Source organism: Mirounga angustirostris, unplaced genomic scaffold (genome assembly GCF_029215605.1).
Source record: "Mirounga angustirostris isolate CCGP_5_RB_7025 unplaced genomic scaffold, mMirAng1.0.hap1 SCAF_7, whole genome shotgun sequence".
NCBI classification, from domain to species: domain Eukaryota; kingdom Metazoa; phylum Chordata; class Mammalia; order Carnivora; family Phocidae; genus Mirounga; species Mirounga angustirostris.
This window is the reverse complement of record NW_026991715.1, coordinates 86,316,178-86,335,083: the sequence shown is the minus strand read 5'-3', so window position 1 is coordinate 86,335,083 and position 18,906 is coordinate 86,316,178. Positions and strand designations below refer to the sequence as shown.

The following is an 18,906-nucleotide window of genomic DNA, read 5'->3' as shown; positions in this document are numbered from 1 at the left end:
GTGGTAGGTACACAAATTTCAAAGCTTTGGGGGTAGACATTATAAAAAGGAAAAGGAATCAATCTCCACACCTGCTTCTAGAGACCTGCAATGTAGCTATTATTTCTAACTGTTTACCACTGGTCAGTGAGTAATTGTATTTTCCAGTCCAGTTGATCAACTTTATAGTTTGTGGATATCTTAAATTGTGGCAATAGGCTGACTGTCAAACCAAGATTTGGTGTTCCTCTGATTGTTGATCATCATCTTTGTTTTCATGAGTTTTAATAGGAAATTGAGAGAGTCAGTCTCAGAGTCCCTAGTCTGCCATCACATAAAACAAAGTGTCAACTTTTTTGTTTTTTCATAGAATAGGTGTTATTCATCTAAGTCAATGTAAGGCTGAAACAGTATTTCTGGAATTAATACTCATCATTTCTGATATCATAAAATAAATAGAAATGTTAAGGGTAGGGAGACTGTTGTGGGAAAGGTAGGGCCTTTTCTATTCTCTCCCCCAGAGACCTTTATATCTCCTTGAAAAAAGTCAGGCAAAAGACAAGCCTGCGAATGACTGATTTAGAATGGCAAACACCAGATAAGATTATTTGATGTTGTGATCCAGACATGATTGCTCTAAAACTAGTTATAACATAAAATTAACTAATATATCATGTTGAAAGTATCTCCAACTCCCTAGGAAGTTTTTGGTTACTTAAAGTAATGTACTATATTCTACTCAAGTCTTTTGGGTGAGACATCCTTTCTAAAAATATCCCACATTACACACAGGCTGAAACGTGTTTCTGGACAATTGGAGAACCGGTCAATCTATATCTTGAAACAAGTCAAAATGAATAAAATGTAACTCAGATGCAACATAGATGAAAACACACAAACACCTTTCACAAGCAAGAAATACTTAAACAAAAAAGCATCTCAGAGGAGAGTTTAGGAACGCCTTCAAAACCAGTAATGAGCATTAACTCTTAAATAGACTATGCTATTAATACCCAGACAGACCTCTACTAGACTAGAACTCAGTTTTTTATTTTTAAGAATCTCCAGTACTCTCAGTTAACAATTGCCCCATTAAAAGAAAAGTTCTAAAGTCTCTCATAATAACAGAACCTGCAGAGGATCCAGAGTGTCAAATCCTAGTCAAATCATGTATTCTATTATTACTTTAAATTCCCTTGGGATAATGTTAAAAGGCAGCCCTTCATTATCAAGGACAGAAACCCTCAATCTCTGTGACTTTGTACATTTGTTTTTCTGCTAACTAATGTGAAGACATTTCTGTACTAGTTTTCTAGTGCATGACAAGATTTGAGCTCACACTGTTACGATCCATGAGCAATAAAGCACAGTTCTTACACTACTCATCACAGTTATCACTGCTAACACTGTTCCAGCTCCCCCAAGAAAAACCACCAGGTACAAAGTAAGGTGCATCGTGACGTTCACAGCTCTCTCAGGAGACGCCACGTGCTCAGATTAGAACCACTTTCGTTCAAGTAGCGGAATCTCAGCTCAGTTCTTGAGCTATAAATGACTCTACCAGGTCTATATTATAATAAATAACACTGCCAGAATCTGAATGGTGAGAATTCTATTTCCCTAGAAATTCCACTCCAAACAATAACTGTACAGCTGTGAATTTGGTTACTTCATTTAAAACTTACGTTTAAACAACTGGTAGGAAGATTAGATACAGTGTGATTTGGTCTAAAAATACACTGATGATATGGTAACAGATGAAAAAATGATTTAAAGTCTTGAATTCCATTACACTAATAGATAATTACTGTGAGAAGAATGGTTTGTGATAACAACATTAAAAACACAAAATGCAGAATCAGGCAAATACTCTAAGTCAGCAACAACAGAAAGTCTTGTGTGTAAAAACTGATCTGATCAGCAATGTCCACAGTACCCAAAACACGGAAAGAGCCCCAATGTCCACTCACTGATGAATGAATAAAGAAGATGTGTATGTATATATACATACATACACACACAGTGGAATATTACTCAGCCATCAAAAAGAATGAAATCTTGCCATTTGCAACAATGTGGATGGAACTAGAGTGTATTACGCTAAGTGAAATAAGTTAGTCAGAGAAAGACAAATACCATGATTTTACTAATATCTAGAATTTAAGAAACAAAACTGATGAACATAGGGGAAGGGAAGGAAAAATAAAATAAGATAAAAACAGAGAAGGAGGCAAGTCACAAGAGATGCTTAACTACCGGGAACAAACTGAGGGTTGCTGGAGGGGACGTGGGGGGGATGGGGTAACTGTGTGATGGGCATTAAAGAGGACACTTGATGTAATGAGCATTGGGTGTTATAGGCAACTGATCAATCACTAAATACTACCTCTGAAACTAATAATAAACTGTATGTTAACTAACTTCAATTTAAATAAAATCTAAAAAAGAAAAAAAGTCATCTGATCAAGTCAACTCATTTAGATATTTGGGAGTATCTTTTGAACCCACCCATTCTAAAGAGCCTTCAAGAAAGCAATCTCAACAAAGGTAATTCTGTAAGAATGCAATGATGCTGAGAGGCAACCTAAAATTTTTCAGGTCCCATGGTATGAAACTCTATAATCTCCAATGAACAGTTGTCCAAATGTTGAGCAAATTCAAAGCTTTGAGTTGTTATTTATTTTTGCTTGTAGTATTATTTAGTGTATTCAGAAGCCCTCTGGCATCCAAACTCCAAATACTAGATGAAAGAACTATTTGGAGAGAAGATATACCAGGATACCACATCTTCACATAGAATGTCTACGCATATCTGGTGTCTGAAGTTTAATAGTCTCTTCAATCAGTAATTAATTGTATTTCAACAAGTCTTTATTCAATTCTTACTATGTTGACTGCAATTCCACAGGCATGGTGGGAGAAATAAATAAAAGAAATAGTTCCTACTGTCAAGGAGTTTACAGTCTAGCAGAACTAACTTCAAATAATTATTATACTGAGAGAAATAAGAAAACATCAATTCCCAGTTACATGATTGAGTCATTTTGGATCTGATTTAGATGAAAATTTGAGGCCAGTACCATAATGGGATGGCACTTTGGCATCACGGGAGGAGGTGGAATATTGTGCACATGGTGAATTGTATGTGAATTGTAGTGGCCAGTGGATAAACTGTGGTAGACCGTCTCCAAAGATGACTGCCATCATTCCCTTCAAGTAATGGAGAATAATTCCCTCCCCCTGAATCTTGGCTGACGCTAGTGACTTGCTTCACTAAGAATGTAGTGGAAAGGACCTTCTAGGAGTTCTGAGGCTAGGTCCTAGAAGCCTTGCTGCTTCCACCCAGGTGTCTTTCTTGCGTTCCGCTATGGGTAGATTCCTGTGACAACTACATGCAATAAATTAGGGGCAGAGAGAAACTGAAGACAGAAGAGCAGGAAGTCATTGCAGTAGTTCAAGTAAAACATTTAAAAAAAAAATCATAATAGAGGCCTTAAAACCAGAAAGTAATAGGAAGACAGGAGACGAAGAATGTCAGAGGTGAGCAGAGGGGAAAATCCAAAACACTTTCCAGCTGATGAAACTTAAAAGAACAAGAAAAGGTAGAAGTCAAAGTGGGTTCTAGAGGCTAGAAAATTTATGACTTGTTCAGGGTGTCCTAACTCTTAACTCTTAATTGTACCTGCTTTCCATATAAAGACTATTTTTCAGCACCTAGACAACCAAAAAGAGAATGATGCTATTAATAAAGATTAGGATCCAAAAAGAAAGCACACATGGAGAAAACAAGAGGAAATTAAATTAGAGGTGCTGGGCAGCCATCCAGGAAGAACCATTACAACAAGCACATGACAATGGAGGTACTGAGTGCCTTTTCTGGAACTGAGTACTTTTAATATCTGTTTGATACTCTAAAGTCACCCAAGCCCCGAAAACAAGGACTTCTTTTGTGTCTCCACATGGTTGGTGGTTTCATTTGAAGTTAATCCCTTCTTTTTTCTGGCCAAAAATCCCTTACCAATAAACGCCTTGTTAAACATTAAAAGCACTTAATGGTAAATTTGTAATGGGTTTGAATAAATTGCTCTCAAACTAAAAGTTTTCTACTTGAAAAATTAAATTTTCAGATTTACAGAAGTTTCAGATTTTAGTTGTATACTCCGTGGCATTTCAAATTATCCACATTTAAAAAAAAAAGTTCCTTCACACGTTGTCAAAACACATGATTTGGCGTCCTGTGCTGCGGTGATATTTGCTTCCATCCTGCCTCAAGTACTAAACACTGAAAGAAGACTGAAATCCCTGCCTGTCCTAGGAGTTTACCTTCCATCCTCTATGTCCTCCACGTCCCTAATCCTGTAAATCTTTGTACTACAGTTTTTTTTTTACAATTGGGCCTTGGAGGAAAAGAAATACCTCGGTACATTAAAGGATTATTTAAGGCTAGAAAATTTATGACTTGTTCAGGGTGCCCTAACTTTTAACTCTCAATTATACCTTCTTTCCACATAAAGACTATGAATGCATATACTACAGAGCTTACCCAACCTTGTGAACTCAATCAGGCTCACAGATATGTACCACATCCCCATGAGCAGATTAGCCACTCCTTTTTAAAGACTCCCAAACTAACTTATGTTAGGTTATAGCTATAACTAATGTTGCCAAACAGCATGATCAAATTCATTTACATGTATTATTGAAATTGTGTGAGTTAGGGGCGCCTGGCTGGCTCAGTCATTAAGTGTCCGCCTTTGGCTTGGGTCGTGATCCCAGGGTCCTGGGATCGAGCCCCACATCGGGCTCCCTGCTCAGCGGGAGGCCTGCTTCTCCCTCTCCCACTCTCTCTGCTTGTGTTCCCTGTCTTGCTGTGTCTCTCTCTGTCAAATAAATAAAAACTTAAAAAAAAAAAATAGCTATGAAATTGTGTGAGTTAGATCAGTATTTCTCAGACTTTTCACATAACTCCTTAAAGACTCTTTAGACATTTTTTGTTAATCATCCCCCCATACAATTTTAATACAACACTTAAAAGTATATCTGTTATTGTACTATTGAGTACTATTTTTAAGCTTTATATATTTAAAAAAATACTTTTTTTCAAACTCCCCAAGAACCAATTTTTACCCTCCTAAGGAGGATGTCTCTCTCACTGAGAATGCATGTTTTATTTAGATTAATAAATTGTTGCTCAAACAAGAATTATTCTTATCGCCAAAATAATGCTAAGCCTTAGATCATTATATAGGGACTCATGAAGAACATGAGAAAGACTCATGACCATACTCCTGAAACTTTCAACTTCAAGACTGAGAAGTGCAATGATATCACTTTCAGTATCTGCTAAATAAAACTATGAAATTTCCATTTTAAAGGCCACTGTCATTCCTCCATTCTTCTCTGATTTTGTTGAGAGATCAGTTCAGATTATTTGTGGCTAACAAGTAAAATATAGATTTTAAAACCAGAAGTATAAGTAGTTCTATTCATGAGGTCCTCAAGTACAAAACAAATAATAAAGATACAAATAAGAACTTGACAATCCTAAGTATTCCCAATTCACCTAACTACAGAAACAGTAGTAGCACTGACATTTGGTAGAAAAGAACTGTGAAGGAGTAATATTAAGATGAGAACACTATTTAAATACAAACTGTTTAAAAGGAAATATCAGAAAGCAATCATTTTACTAATAGTCTCAAAAATGCTATTTACGTTGATGTATAATTAAAACTCCTCAATATTAAAGCTCAAAATATATTTCTTCTTAGTTAATACACCTGGATCTCCTTTCTTCCTCCAGCATAAGTAGAGCTAAAATACCACTTACTCCTGGCTAAAGCAAGGACAATAGAGGAAGAAGAAAAGCCATAGGGTTTGTAACCCATTAGGGCTCTATCCCACCCACCCTACCATTCACCCAGAGGAAGACTAATGGGGTGGGGAAGGGGCATAAATTACTTATAGCAAGCATAAGGCATTCTTACAGTCAGCAGAAACAAAGATCTTCCCCTACCAAAATAGAAAAAGGGGGATTATGCCTAATACCAGAGTTTATTAGGCGCAAAATATTTAAGGAACAGCCATACAACCTCAACTACATCAAAATATTACATATTTTAAGACAAAAGAAAACATTTTGTAATGGGAGTATCATTACTCTCTTATGACTTGGCAACCTGAAAGCTGTTAAGCCTGCAACAGGACTTCAAAGTTGAGACTTAAACTGTCTTTTCCAGTTAATCCCTTCTTTTTCTGGCCAAAAGAAAGAAATGTAGGATTTCTTTACCATTACTTTAGTGATACTTCAGTGTTACTAAAAAATACCTGTCTTCTTGTTCTAAGGTATGAGCTGTATACATTTTTAAGTCTCTACTTCCTAAAGAGATTTAGCAAACTAAGGCTTTATTTTCTGAGTAACCAAAATGTCAATTTTATTAGCAATTGTAAATTTTCTGTAATACTTTGATTCCATTTATTTTAAAATAATTCTAATAAAGAATACCTAAAATCATGAATTATCCTTTACAATTATTTTTTTATCCTACAATTTGTACATACTAAATTTCTCAATTTAGATAGCAAAAAGTTATATTATATAAGAATATACTGTGTATCTGGGGATAGTGGGTACTGACCTAGTGATATTTGGTCATTTAAAACAGAAGACTTGGTTAAATGATTACCAATAAAAACACAAAACATTTCTTTATAAATCAGAGGCAGCCACCAATTAATCACCCCATTTTCAGGTCAACTGAACACCCTTCCCATTTGCCTTAACATAAATCCACAATGCCAAAATGAGACAGTCTGGCCAGCACAATGACAGTTATCTAGTAAACAATTTATAGTAGGAACTTTTCATAATTAAGTTTCTTCCTTCATTTTAAAAATGGGATCAGGGATCAATGAAAAGATAAGTTAACAAAGGGTTAAGAAAAAACATAATCATAAATCATATTTATGATCCCATACCAAATATCTGTAAAAAAATATTGTTATAATTGTTCATTCAGCAATTAATGTATCAAACACTGTGTTAACTATTAACATTGAACATGACAGTCATGGGAGAAAAATCCATTTCTTCAAAAAATTTTTTTAAATTAATAAATTTATTAAACAAAATACTGCCTCAAAGTATATCCTGGCTAGGGAAAAGAAACATGAAAAGCAAAAAAGTCAAGTCAGAACAGCAGCAAAGTGTATGAGAAATTATGTATTTACCTTGGCTCTGCACTCAGTGTTATTACAGTTTTTTGTGGTAGAGAACCTTGTGAGTTTTGTTTCAAATCCTGTAAAAATAAACAAAAATTTTTTATTTTACTTTTAAAACTTAAGTTTCAAAACTAGCTATGTAATAGTACTTACAAAAATCCTAAAAAGGACACAATGGTGTCCTCCTTCTAGCTACATAAAGGTCCATCAAAGTTCAAAATAAGTAATTCTTGTGTGTGTGCATTTTTATGGGTGTGTCTTTAGACTTCAGTATGGCATGTGTTACACGGACTACTAGAGTCCAATTAGGAACCAAGTAAATCAAAGTTCTAAAGATCATTTTGCAAAAAGTTTCACTATTTTACCTTTGTATCATAGGTTTCATATCCTTAAGCAATGTATGTCCATTTATTGGATTTTTTACTTCAACATGAAAATATGTAACCATAATTTGATTGCAAACATCAGTATATGAAAATACTGAACTTACTATCTCTGATTCCAGATGTGTAAGTTCCAATTACATGTAAAATTTCAAAGCCTATGACTCACAATAGACTCTAATGATAAAATATTACAGTTTTAAAACATCTGAGTTGCCAAATCGAAGTCTAAAGAGGTTTGCAATCCCCCATTTTTTCCCATTGTTCTTCCTTGCTGCTGAAGAGTATATTCTTCCTCTCAGAGTATGTTCTGTTTTATTGGCTCCCCTGATCCTAACCACGATACAAGCCAAGGCAGGAATCATCCCATCTAACAGATAAATGAATGAGGGCTCACAGATGTTAAGCAACTTTTTCAGGCCCATGCAATCAGGTACAGAGGTGGGGCTAATAGCTAGTCTTTAATTCCTCAACTGCTCCTCTGCTGTTACACACATCTGAGCACTGCTCACAGCGCTCCATGGGCTCATCCTGAAACCAGAAGACAATTCAGGGGTTCTAATTAAAGCCAAGCAAAATAACTAATTACAACATCTAGTTACCTTACAGTATCATCTTAATAGTGTTCTCAAAGCTGTATGTTCCACATAATGAAGTTCATTAGTTTTCATGCTTAGATTTAGTCAGAACAAAATATACACCATAAATCAAATGCAGACACACTTACAGGAAAGAAGAACACATAGGTATTTCATATAAAATGATACAAATTCTTTCAAATCATGTATAAGGAAATCACTATTTTTCAAGGTTTCTTTTCAGCTTCTCACCCCCTTTTCTGAATCAAGAACAAAAGAATCACACATTTTTATGATAATATAAAAGGTAGCAACTAACCATGTCTAGGAGGTTATCAAAAGAGTAAGAGTTGTACGAGTTTTTGTCCTTCAAAATAAGAAGTAGTGCAGAATATCCAATTATCTTCTTCAAATTTGTTAATGAATGAAAGAGTCTGTGAACCAAAAATTTTTACTGGTCTGAGAAGCAATTCAAACATCAGTATACAATATTTTCAGTTTCTTTAATAATGGCCAAACCACCATCATCCTGTATTCACAAAGTGAAACCTATAATGAAGCTATAAGGAACTGACTCTTCTTTGCCCAGAACTAAGTACTTAGGAAAAAAAGGTTAGTCAAAAGATTTCACTAATAAGGATTCATTTAAAATAGAAAACTTTCTGTATACATCTGAAACGTGTAAGCTTAATCAAACTACCGATACTTTCTACAAGTATCATGCCAAATACTAAGAATATTCAACATGATCACTCCAATAGCTTTAAGGCTTTGTTACCAAAAAAGTGATTTGGTCCTTTACTTTAGAAAATTCTTTAACAAATGTTGAAACAGCAAAAGAAAGCATGAGATTAACTGTCACTCACAAGAATATTCGTTCAGTATACATACTTCAAAAAACTCAAATTCCTGAAAACTTCAAATAAATATTTTGTTGATTTTAGTTTCATGTTCTTGTTCAAAAAAAGAGAAAGTTTTCACAGGTCTGGATAATGAAATTGTCTTTCTCCTTGTTACTTTTCTTGGTCATTAAAATTGTTAATTGTATTCCAATTGTACTTTTATGTCTGAGGAACCAAAGAGATGCGTATGAATCAACCTACTCAAGATCAATTCTGGAATATAATCTTGGTACAGTATCAACTATTGCTGAAGCACTACACGTGGGAAAAGAATTTGAAGGTTTTTTTTTTTCAAGTTCCATCTTGTTTCTTTAAAGCTTTATAGAACAGGTAACCCTAAGTAAAGCCACTGCAGAAATCTGTCGAAAAACTTGGCTAAACATGCTTTCAATCAGCCATTGAATCTATTATGTTTATAGAGTGATTATATTATTTTCCCCAATACAGGACGCAATTTTGGACCTACATGTTAAGAACATTTTTGTTGGCATGCAACGACAAAAAAATGTTTAAGAGAATTAAAAATAACTTCTTTTTGCAGAGCACTGAGATTACTTTCAAAGATGTAAGTGATCACAATCAGTAAGTTAATTAACTATGCAAATGTGTTATACATACATAGTGTTAAAGTCTTCTGCATGTGAGTTCAGGCCATCATCCAGCTAAGTTTCTTAGTCTATTCAAATGTTTTCCTAGGTGATAACAAGTGTTTTCACCAGACTAAAAGACAATATGAATGACTACAATTCAGTTATAGGAACAAGCCCCTCGATTTAAGTTTATTTTTATCTACATGGCTATCTTTATTAGGCTGTCAGAACCTGAAGAATAAAAGTCATGTTCTACTCCCCCTGCTTGTGTTCCCTCTCTCACTGTCTCTCTCTCTGTGAAATAAATAAATAAAATCTTAAAAAAAAAAAAAAAAAAAAAGAAGGGGCGCCTGGGTGGCTCAGTCGTTAAGCGTCTGACTTCGGCTCAGGTCATGATCCCAGGGTCCTGGGATCGAGCCCCGCATCAGGCTCCCTGCTCAGCGGGAAGCCTGCTTCTCCCTCTCCCACTCCCCCTGCTTGTGTTCCCTCTCTCACTGTCTCTTTCTCTGTGAAATAAATAAATAAAATCTTAAAAAAAAAAAAAAAAGTCATGTTCTCCATCAGCTAAAACCTTATATGTATTACAGTGCACTGGAGCTTAAACTGAGGGAATGCCACACATCAATGTTTGTATCCTAAAGGCACATGCACAATCTTCTAACGAGGTAAGCACTAAGTACTGGTAGTGTATTCCCCAAATGCTTTCTCAGGATGCATAAAGCCATTCTGTTTAAAGCAAAACAAGACTAAACACAGTAAATAAGTTTGGGAAACATTGGGTAAAGCAAAATTTTAATGTTTCAACAATTCATCATTGTGGGATTTCCCAGAGCCTCTAATTTTCTAACATGCCCGTATTTTATTATCACTGAACCGGACCATCACTTAGAAATCACAGTTTTCTACTCTGGTATCATTACTACTGTTTCAGGCAGATACTATCATGTTTGTCAGTGAAGTTTGATCTATACATATGGGCCCTCATACTTACCCTTTGTTCATTTTTTTCTCCTACCTACCTTACCTACAACATAGAAATAGGCAGAATTCTAAATATTTCTGTAACTGATCTCATTACCATTTCTTCTCTTGCACATAGCCCCATTATCCACTTTTAGGCTGAACATCCATCACAAACACTGTCCCCCTCTAATTCATTTTTTCATGCCATGATTAGAATTAACCTTCAAATAGCCATGATGTATTCTTGCTCTCCAGGTGATAATTATATAAACATTCAATCTACTGTTGAGAGCAGTACTCTAAGTAAGAATCACCTTTAGATGGCAGAAGAGAAAGCTAGAAGGGTCTGGACCCCTGTCGGCACTGTAGAGCTGCTATACCTGAACTGGGGACCTGCAGACTTCTTCCACGTGGCATAAAAATAAGTAGGATAGGATTTATTCAGTTAAGTTGTTATTACTAGCAGCCAAATGCAATCCTTAACTCATACACTTGTTCACAGGGACACTTCTGCCAACATTTGAATAAACAGTCAACAGTCTAAGAACAAGAGAGCACCCAATGCTAGCTGCCTCTTTGTTTATAACTCTCTAACTTGTGTTTTGAAATTTCCTACTTAAAATGTCTATGCTAATGACTTGATAATTGTGTATGACTTCTCAATGAAGTGCGAAGTGCTCGCAAAGCAAATTTACAAATGTCAAGTATAATTTGAGAATTATTGTCTTTTTTCTCTAAGATGCAATTTTGTATGGTGATGTTTTTATAAGCTAAAAGCATAACCAAACATATGGAGGAACTAATGACAGCCCTTCTGGAAAGGTTATGAGATAGAAAATGTTCAGTTGCAAAAACTCAATGACCTGTACTCAAGTCTCTTTCAATATGGCAGCCAGAGAGAGAGCAGGTAGACAGTATAGGAGAATGACTTCTTCATTTCCCCTTAGGAACTCTTTTCTGAATATAAGCCTCACTTTTAAACTCAATAAACCAAGAAGACAGGAGCAGGTGAAAAGGAAAAAAATGGAGGATCTGACCTTATTTTAAAAAATGCCTTCTGTGGGAGAAAAACCAATTATCATTATCAGCCAATGAATGTTTTCCATTTTAAGCCCAGCTCAACCTCAACAGATGCCAAATACATTTGCCACAAGAAAACTGAGAAGATATTCAAGATGCTACCATGAATATATTTTCAAGGATTCAAGTCAACTAATGAAACCTCAAGAATTTGTTTTTCAAATATCTAGAAAGGCAGTCAAAATACTATAACTAAAATTTTAATTAACACTTATAATGATTAGTGATATCAGTTGTGGATCAATCTGTAATGTTGACTTTATATGTTGTATACACTTTTAACATATGGGAGGGAGCATTTATTAAAAAAAGAGATTCACTTCTTAAATCTGTATTATAAGAAAATCAGAGCACACTTTAACAATTTTAAAATATTATTGAAGTACACCATTATTGATAGGAAAAAAATCTGGAATAAATAAATAACTAAGCCATAATGAAACAATAGTCAAAACTCCTTCCCCAACATGGGAATCTCCTCTACAATGATCCTAATGAATGGTTACCCAAACTAGGGCATGATGATGATGGAAATCTCACTATCACAAAAGGTAAGCCTTTTGATTATTGGGAAGCACTATTTACAAAGTCTCCTGCTGTTCTGAGCTAAAGCCTGTACTCACTGTTTCCAATCCTGCAATGTGAAAATAACTGAGCTTCCCCTCCCTCACTCATCTCACAGACCTTCTAAGAGTTGAAGATGGCTTTGATATCAATACCTAGGCCAACCCTTCTCATCCCAATTCCTTATATCATCTATATATGTCAAAGTTTCTAAGTTCTTCTACTTCCTGGCTATCCTCTAGGCTGAGAACAACTGGATATGAAATAGGATGAAATTAAACTGCTATACAATCAAGTATGGCTCTTTATCTCCTTGGATTATAGCTATGATTTATTTGATACCAAATCCCTGGTCAACAAGGTAACCCCAATTACCACATTATACTTGGGAGAAAACAGAATCAGCTTTATAATAATGTTTTACTACTCCATTTGCAGAAATGCACTGCAATAAAAAGTTAGGACAGCTAGTACATTCTCAATAGAATTCTTGAAAAATGCTTTGAATATTGATGTTGTTTTTCTATAGCAATACTTATAAGGGATGTCATTATTGATATGGTCTGATGTACATTAACAATTTCATCAAAGATATAAGCCTATGACCCAAAATTAAAAAAAATTGTTTTATAATCACTTTTTAATAATTATATTACCTGGTACCATAATCCACAACCACCCAATCCTTTGCAGTTCCTGTGATAGCATCATGATGTTGAAACAGTCCCAAATTTCTTCTGGCTTCTGTCAGTGCCATGTAATGGGATGATGAAAGAAATTTACTTATCTTGTATTTCTGAGCTTGTTTCAGGGCGAAATAGTAAAGAATTTCAGCAGCCCTAATTGTATAAAACAGTCATTAATTCTTATTTCAAAACAAACATTTACTATTTAAAATATGTGGTACTGATACAATTTTTAAATGCGTTTTTTAAAAAATCCACATTTCAGCACAATTGATAAAAAAGATATTGATAATAAACATTCCTATAAAACCATCTAGGTATCCATCTAATATATCTAGATTATCAATCATCAGAGAACATCATGTCTAAATTGATATAAAGGACCCTTGTTCTAGATGGTCCTGGAAAGAAGCCAGTACCCACTGGCAGCGAGATAGGTGTACTTATGTATAACATAGTGAAAAAAAAAAAAAAAAAAGCTCGAAACAGCAGTAAAAAGTGGATAATGGTTGCTGCCCTTTCTCCTCTCCAAGATCAGCCCAGACACATACCAGGAACTTCATCACCAGAAAGCCATTCACTCTCACATACATACATTAAAGGAGAGACGGTGCAGAAATGGTCACATGAGTGGGAGACTAACAGTGAAGGAGAGGCAGAAAGCGATGGCCTGACAGCTCAGTGACAACAGCTAGTCTCTGTGCTGAATGAGAACATTCAACAACTAGAGGGAAAGTAACAATATAAACTGAAAGGTGATAAAACATATGCTGTCGCTTCTCATTTATTTTAAAGAAAAAACACTTTGGCTTACGAGTAGTTTCTGAGCAAGAATATGGGGACTTATCATTTTCATGCTTTATTTTTTTCATCAGAGGATATGGTTCAAGACAGGTTTCGAAAAAGTTCTTTAAAAAGAGATATGGCTTGGGGTGCCTGGGTGGCTCAGTCGTTAAGCGTCTGCCTTCAGCTGAGGTCATGGTCCCAGGATCCTGGGATCGAGCCCCACATGGGGCTCCCTGCTCCACGGGGAGTCTGCTTCTCCCTCTCCCACTCCCCCTGCTGTGTTCCCTCTCTCTCTGTGTCTCTCTCTGTCAAATAAATAAATAAAATCTTTAAAAATAAATAAATAAAATCTTTAAAAAAAAAGAGAGATGGCTTGATGAAGTAAAAAGTTTAAGAAGGTTCTTTATGCCAAACATATTAAGAAGGATGGAGAGAAAACCAAGGCAGCTTGAAAATGTATCACAATATAAGGAAAAGGATAAATTTAAAGTACTTAAAAAAAAAAAAGAATTGTTTTAAATTTTGAAATAATTAGAAGATACTAAATAATCTCTGCCTTTAAATTCTAATCTTTCTAAAATTCATGGCAGGAGAAACACTAAGTTTGAATTAAAGAAATTGTGTATATATGTTCATCTATACCCATAGCACATATTCCTGGCTTTGCAAAGAGTACCTATACATATAGATATCCCAAAATGTAAAAAGGGGGTTTAAAAAATATTTTCTTCTTTATACTCTTCTATCCTATCCAAATGTTTTACAAATGAGCATCAAGATGAAATATCTATAATCAGACAATAAACTTATTTTCAAGTAAGTTGATTACATTTTGAAATTTGTCATTATTATATGGTTTTTTGCCATTTTATTTTAAAGCAGAATTTTCAAAATATATTATTACTCACACTAAGTACTTCACCTTAAATATGTTCAATAAATTAAAATTGAATCAATATTTGTAACTCTTTGTCACTAAAAAATAGTTGACACTTTTAAAAAAGTGCAATAGTCCAAAAGAATCTCTACATTACTTAGTACTTTCTCTGTTTTTATCATAGGTAGTTTAGAGTAACATAATAGAGAATTAATATTCTATTGGGCAAGAATGCATCAATCTCTCTAATATAGAAATACTATTTTATTACAAATACAGGAATATGTATCCATCTGGCACATTTGTGAATATCCCCAAAAAAAAGGCAAAGATCAGGCTTTTGAAATAATGCTGACAGCACGAAACAGTAAAAATAAAAAAAAACACACTACTATACCAAAGTACAACTCTGGGAGAAATTCATGATCTTTATAAAAGGGCTTTCCAAAATGTACTATTTCTACCAGTACACAGAAGAAGGTAGATATAACATGACTTTTTATTTTTAATACTGAGATTCATCATGAAAATTAATCATCATGAATTCATGATCTGAACTAAGCTGAAAGTGAACTCATCATGAAAATGAATTAAGCTCCCACGCTACACACACATAGAAAGAGCCCCAGGAGCCCCCAGGGTGGTTCATCCTTACCAAAAAGTAACAGGACCCACAAAGATAGCTACTAGCCACGTGTGATTATTTATTTACATTTAAATCAACTCAAATTAAAGGAAATTAAGAATTCACTTCCTCAGCCACACTGGTCACATTTCAAGTGCTCAACACTTACATGTGGCAAGTGGCCATACTAAACAGTGCAGAAAACAGAAACAGAAGATTTCTACCACTGCAGAAAGTTCTGTTGGACAGTGACTGAAAGTTCTACTGGACAACGCTGGTTAGAGCGTTTTTGTTTTCTCCTGACTTTTCTGCCTTCTCCCTGTCACTATGCTTTTTCAGCCAATCACTCTGCCGCCATCAGTTCTCATCTCTTTCAAGTTTTGCTCTTCTAAGCAGAGAATCACACCTATAGAAATATGTTTCAATAAATAAGAACTGAGGTGGAGCCTCTGAAGTTCTCCCACATATAAAATACATTAGTTTTAGATTGTGTACTTTGAGGCCCACATTTTAGCCACAGAGAGGCCCTATTTGTTCCTTGTGACCCTTGCTTGTTTCCAGCAATTTAGTCTGTCTGGCTACTGACCTGCAGACACACATAACAATGCCACTGGATATTATCACGGTGTGCAAACAATACCAGTAATTAATTAGAAACATATAAAACATAAGATACAGGAGAAAGTCTAATCAGATAAACTGCTTTTTTCAGAACAAAAGCCCATATAATAATCTGATTATGCACTGGAGACATAGCTCTGATTGCATTAAAATTTCACAATTACATTAAACACATCCCAATACTGCATACATGTTGTATATTATGCAAAACTCTATGCTATGCTATGTGCTATGATCACATAAAAAAGGTGAATAATTAATGTAGCTTTCTAAACGTAAATTTTGTACCTTAGATGGGATTCCAATATCCTATCCATTCGTTTGTAGAAGGGTCTGGATGTAAAGTAGCCGCTCCAGTAATGATCGTCTCGGTCAGCATAAGTGAAAAAATCTCCACTTAGAACAGGGAACATGGATTGGCTATTCTTTCTAATGGTTACATCTTCTTTATCCAGTGCATCAAAATAATCTGATAAAGTCCCAAACTGTATCTAATAAAAAAAAGTGACACTTATTCATCTCTACCTTAAAATTACTTCTAGCACTAAAAGGAAAAGTTAACAGTAAATATTTAAGATGCGCTTTCCAGTTAAGATGAAATTCTAGCTCAGATTTTACAAAACTCAAAAGCAGGGGGAAAAATATACAGTAGCTCTTTCACTTGCATCAGGTCCCAAATTAAACTAAAATAAAACTTACACCCCTAAGGGGTTAGAAGAACTACTGAGATATACAAATCTGTGGATCTGAAAACACCTTACCAATCTCCAGAATTTCAAAGTGTGCAAGGGTCAGGGAATAGAATAATTCAGAGATGAATAAAAGATGGGAGGAAGCAGCAAAAATAAAACATTTACATACAGTTTGGTTAACCATTAAGTATTTTCATATGTCATATGCACATACACTCCCCTGGCCTCCCCATCCCCCTTGCTTGAGCTCTCATAAGGGAGACTTTAAGAACAGCAGGTCATTAAAAAAATGGACTTTCTCTACCAGCAGGTAACATTGAATAGAAGTAAAACACAAAGAGTGACAAGAACTGCAAGGTTGACTGCTCAAATGAAAAGGTCTTTTGACTAATGATTTAAATTACCAGAACATAAATCCATTTTTATGAGCCCAAGCTATTCCATAAATCAAAGGAAAAAAGAAGTATTATACCACACCATGTAAACAGATATTAAAAGGCAGTGTTTTTAGAGATAAACAGAGAATTTAACAGGGAATATATTTCTTTGAATATTAAGATGCTATTTTTGTTGTTTCCTACCACACACAGATACACACACACACACAAACAGATACTAAAAGCTACTTTGATTCAATGTGGCAGAAAAATAATTAAGAGCAGTTAAAAACAGGGGCGCCTGGGTGGCTCAGTCATTAAGCATCTGCCTTCGGCTCAGGTCATGGTCCCAGGGTCCTGGGATCAAGCCCCACATCGGGCTCCCTGCTCTGCAGGAAGCCTGCTTCTCCCTCTCCCACTCCCCCTTCTTGTGTTCTCTCTCTAGCTGTGTCTCTGTCAAATAAATAAAATCTTAAGAAAAAAAAAAAAAGAGTAGTTAAAAACAGTGAGTAGCACTCTAGAAGAGTGGTTAAGAACAGCACAGAACCTGGATCCAGATAGCATTGGTTTGAATTCCATCTCTACCATTTACCTAACAATGTGGTTTTGAGCATATTTATATATTGTCTCTGTGTCTGTGTTACAGCTAATAGGGTTCTAAGTAAAATGCTTAGAAACACAACTGGGAAATAATGGTCTAAGTTTTAGCTATCATTTTTCTATTGCAAAGGCAAAATTTCAGCTGGAAACATGATGATATTAGTAAGACAAATAGAAGTTATCATGTACCTGTGACACAATAAATTTTATAACAGCAAAATAGATAATTATTTCTAAATCCTTATGTTTACATCACAGAAAAGCAATTTTCAACAATATTACCTAGTCTTATCTTGGCTTCACCAAATACAATGTATCTTGGGCAAGTTAATATATTTGTGCCTCAGTTTCCTCATCTCTAATGGGGATAATTATAGTACCTACCAGAAAATGTTCAGAGAATTAAATAAGTTAACTAAAGTGAAGCACTTTAAAAAGTTAATAGCAAGGGTGCCTGGATGGCCCAGTTGGTTAAGCACCTGACTCTTGGTTCCAGCTCAGGTCATGATCTCAGGGTCATAAGATCAAGCCCCACATTGGGCTCTGTGCTGGGCATGGAGCCTGCTTAAGATTCTCTCTCTCCCTTTCCCCATCCCCACGCCCCCGCACCCCCAAAGTGCATGCTCTCTCTCTCTCTAAAAGAAAACGTTAATAGCAAATAGTAAGTACTCAAAAATTAAGTGTTATTTATTACTCACTTAACACATTCTAAGAAGCAGAATATAAGTGTGTGTGTGTGTGTATAACCATGAGGGTCACAAATGCAAAGAAATACAGCATTAACTTCAGGCCCAATAGTACAGACAAGCTCAGGGAAGTATACTGATAAAAGTACAAAAATATTCAACAATCTAAATTTCTGACTCACTTTCTCATCTATATAAAAAGGGATTTCTATGAGATAACAAAAATTCCCTTCAGTTTCAGATTTTAGGGAACTGTGGCATGCTACAGAGTTAATATTAACAACAAAGTATACCCTTTTAGAATATTGTAACTAATTTTTGGTATTAGCCAAGATGAAAGTATTTCCTTCTTGGCAATTGCCCCAGGCAAAGTTCATTTAAGTAGCCTGGTGAGCATTCTCACAAACTTAATTCAATCTCAAAGGACTGATATATAATCCTGTATCTATCCTAGAGTAGTTTCAAAAGAAATTATTTAAGAGTGAATTTTTCTATAGTCTCTTGGTAGCTCAAAGTACGTATTCCAAATAACCAAAAAAAAAAGTAGATGTTTTTTACTTCAAAAGGCAACAAATTATATCTTTAACATAACCTTAATCTTAAACATAATCAAACTCCTCTATCAGAGCAACATATGAGAAAAATACATAAATTGTTAAATAAGTGATGACCAATGGGAAACTGACTGGCTTGGTT

At 35.0% G+C, this 18,906-nt stretch overlaps 1 protein-coding gene across 1 annotated transcript in view; it reads right to left on the bottom strand.

Moving 5' to 3' along the window:
- MAN2A1 (mannosidase alpha class 2A member 1) overlaps positions 1–18,906 on the bottom strand; it is a 166,949-nt gene that overhangs the window by 68,666 nt on the left and 79,377 nt on the right. The window contains exons 9-12 of the mRNA XM_064596459.1: positions 16,144–16,346; positions 12,917–13,099; positions 8,481–8,595; positions 7,210–7,277 (exon numbers count right to left, since the gene is read on the bottom strand). Of these exons, the coding sequence (XP_064452529.1) occupies positions 7,210–7,277; positions 8,481–8,595; positions 12,917–13,099; positions 16,144–16,346 (569 nt within the window). The remainder of the gene's footprint in view (positions 1–7,209; positions 7,278–8,480; positions 8,596–12,916; positions 13,100–16,143; positions 16,347–18,906) is intronic.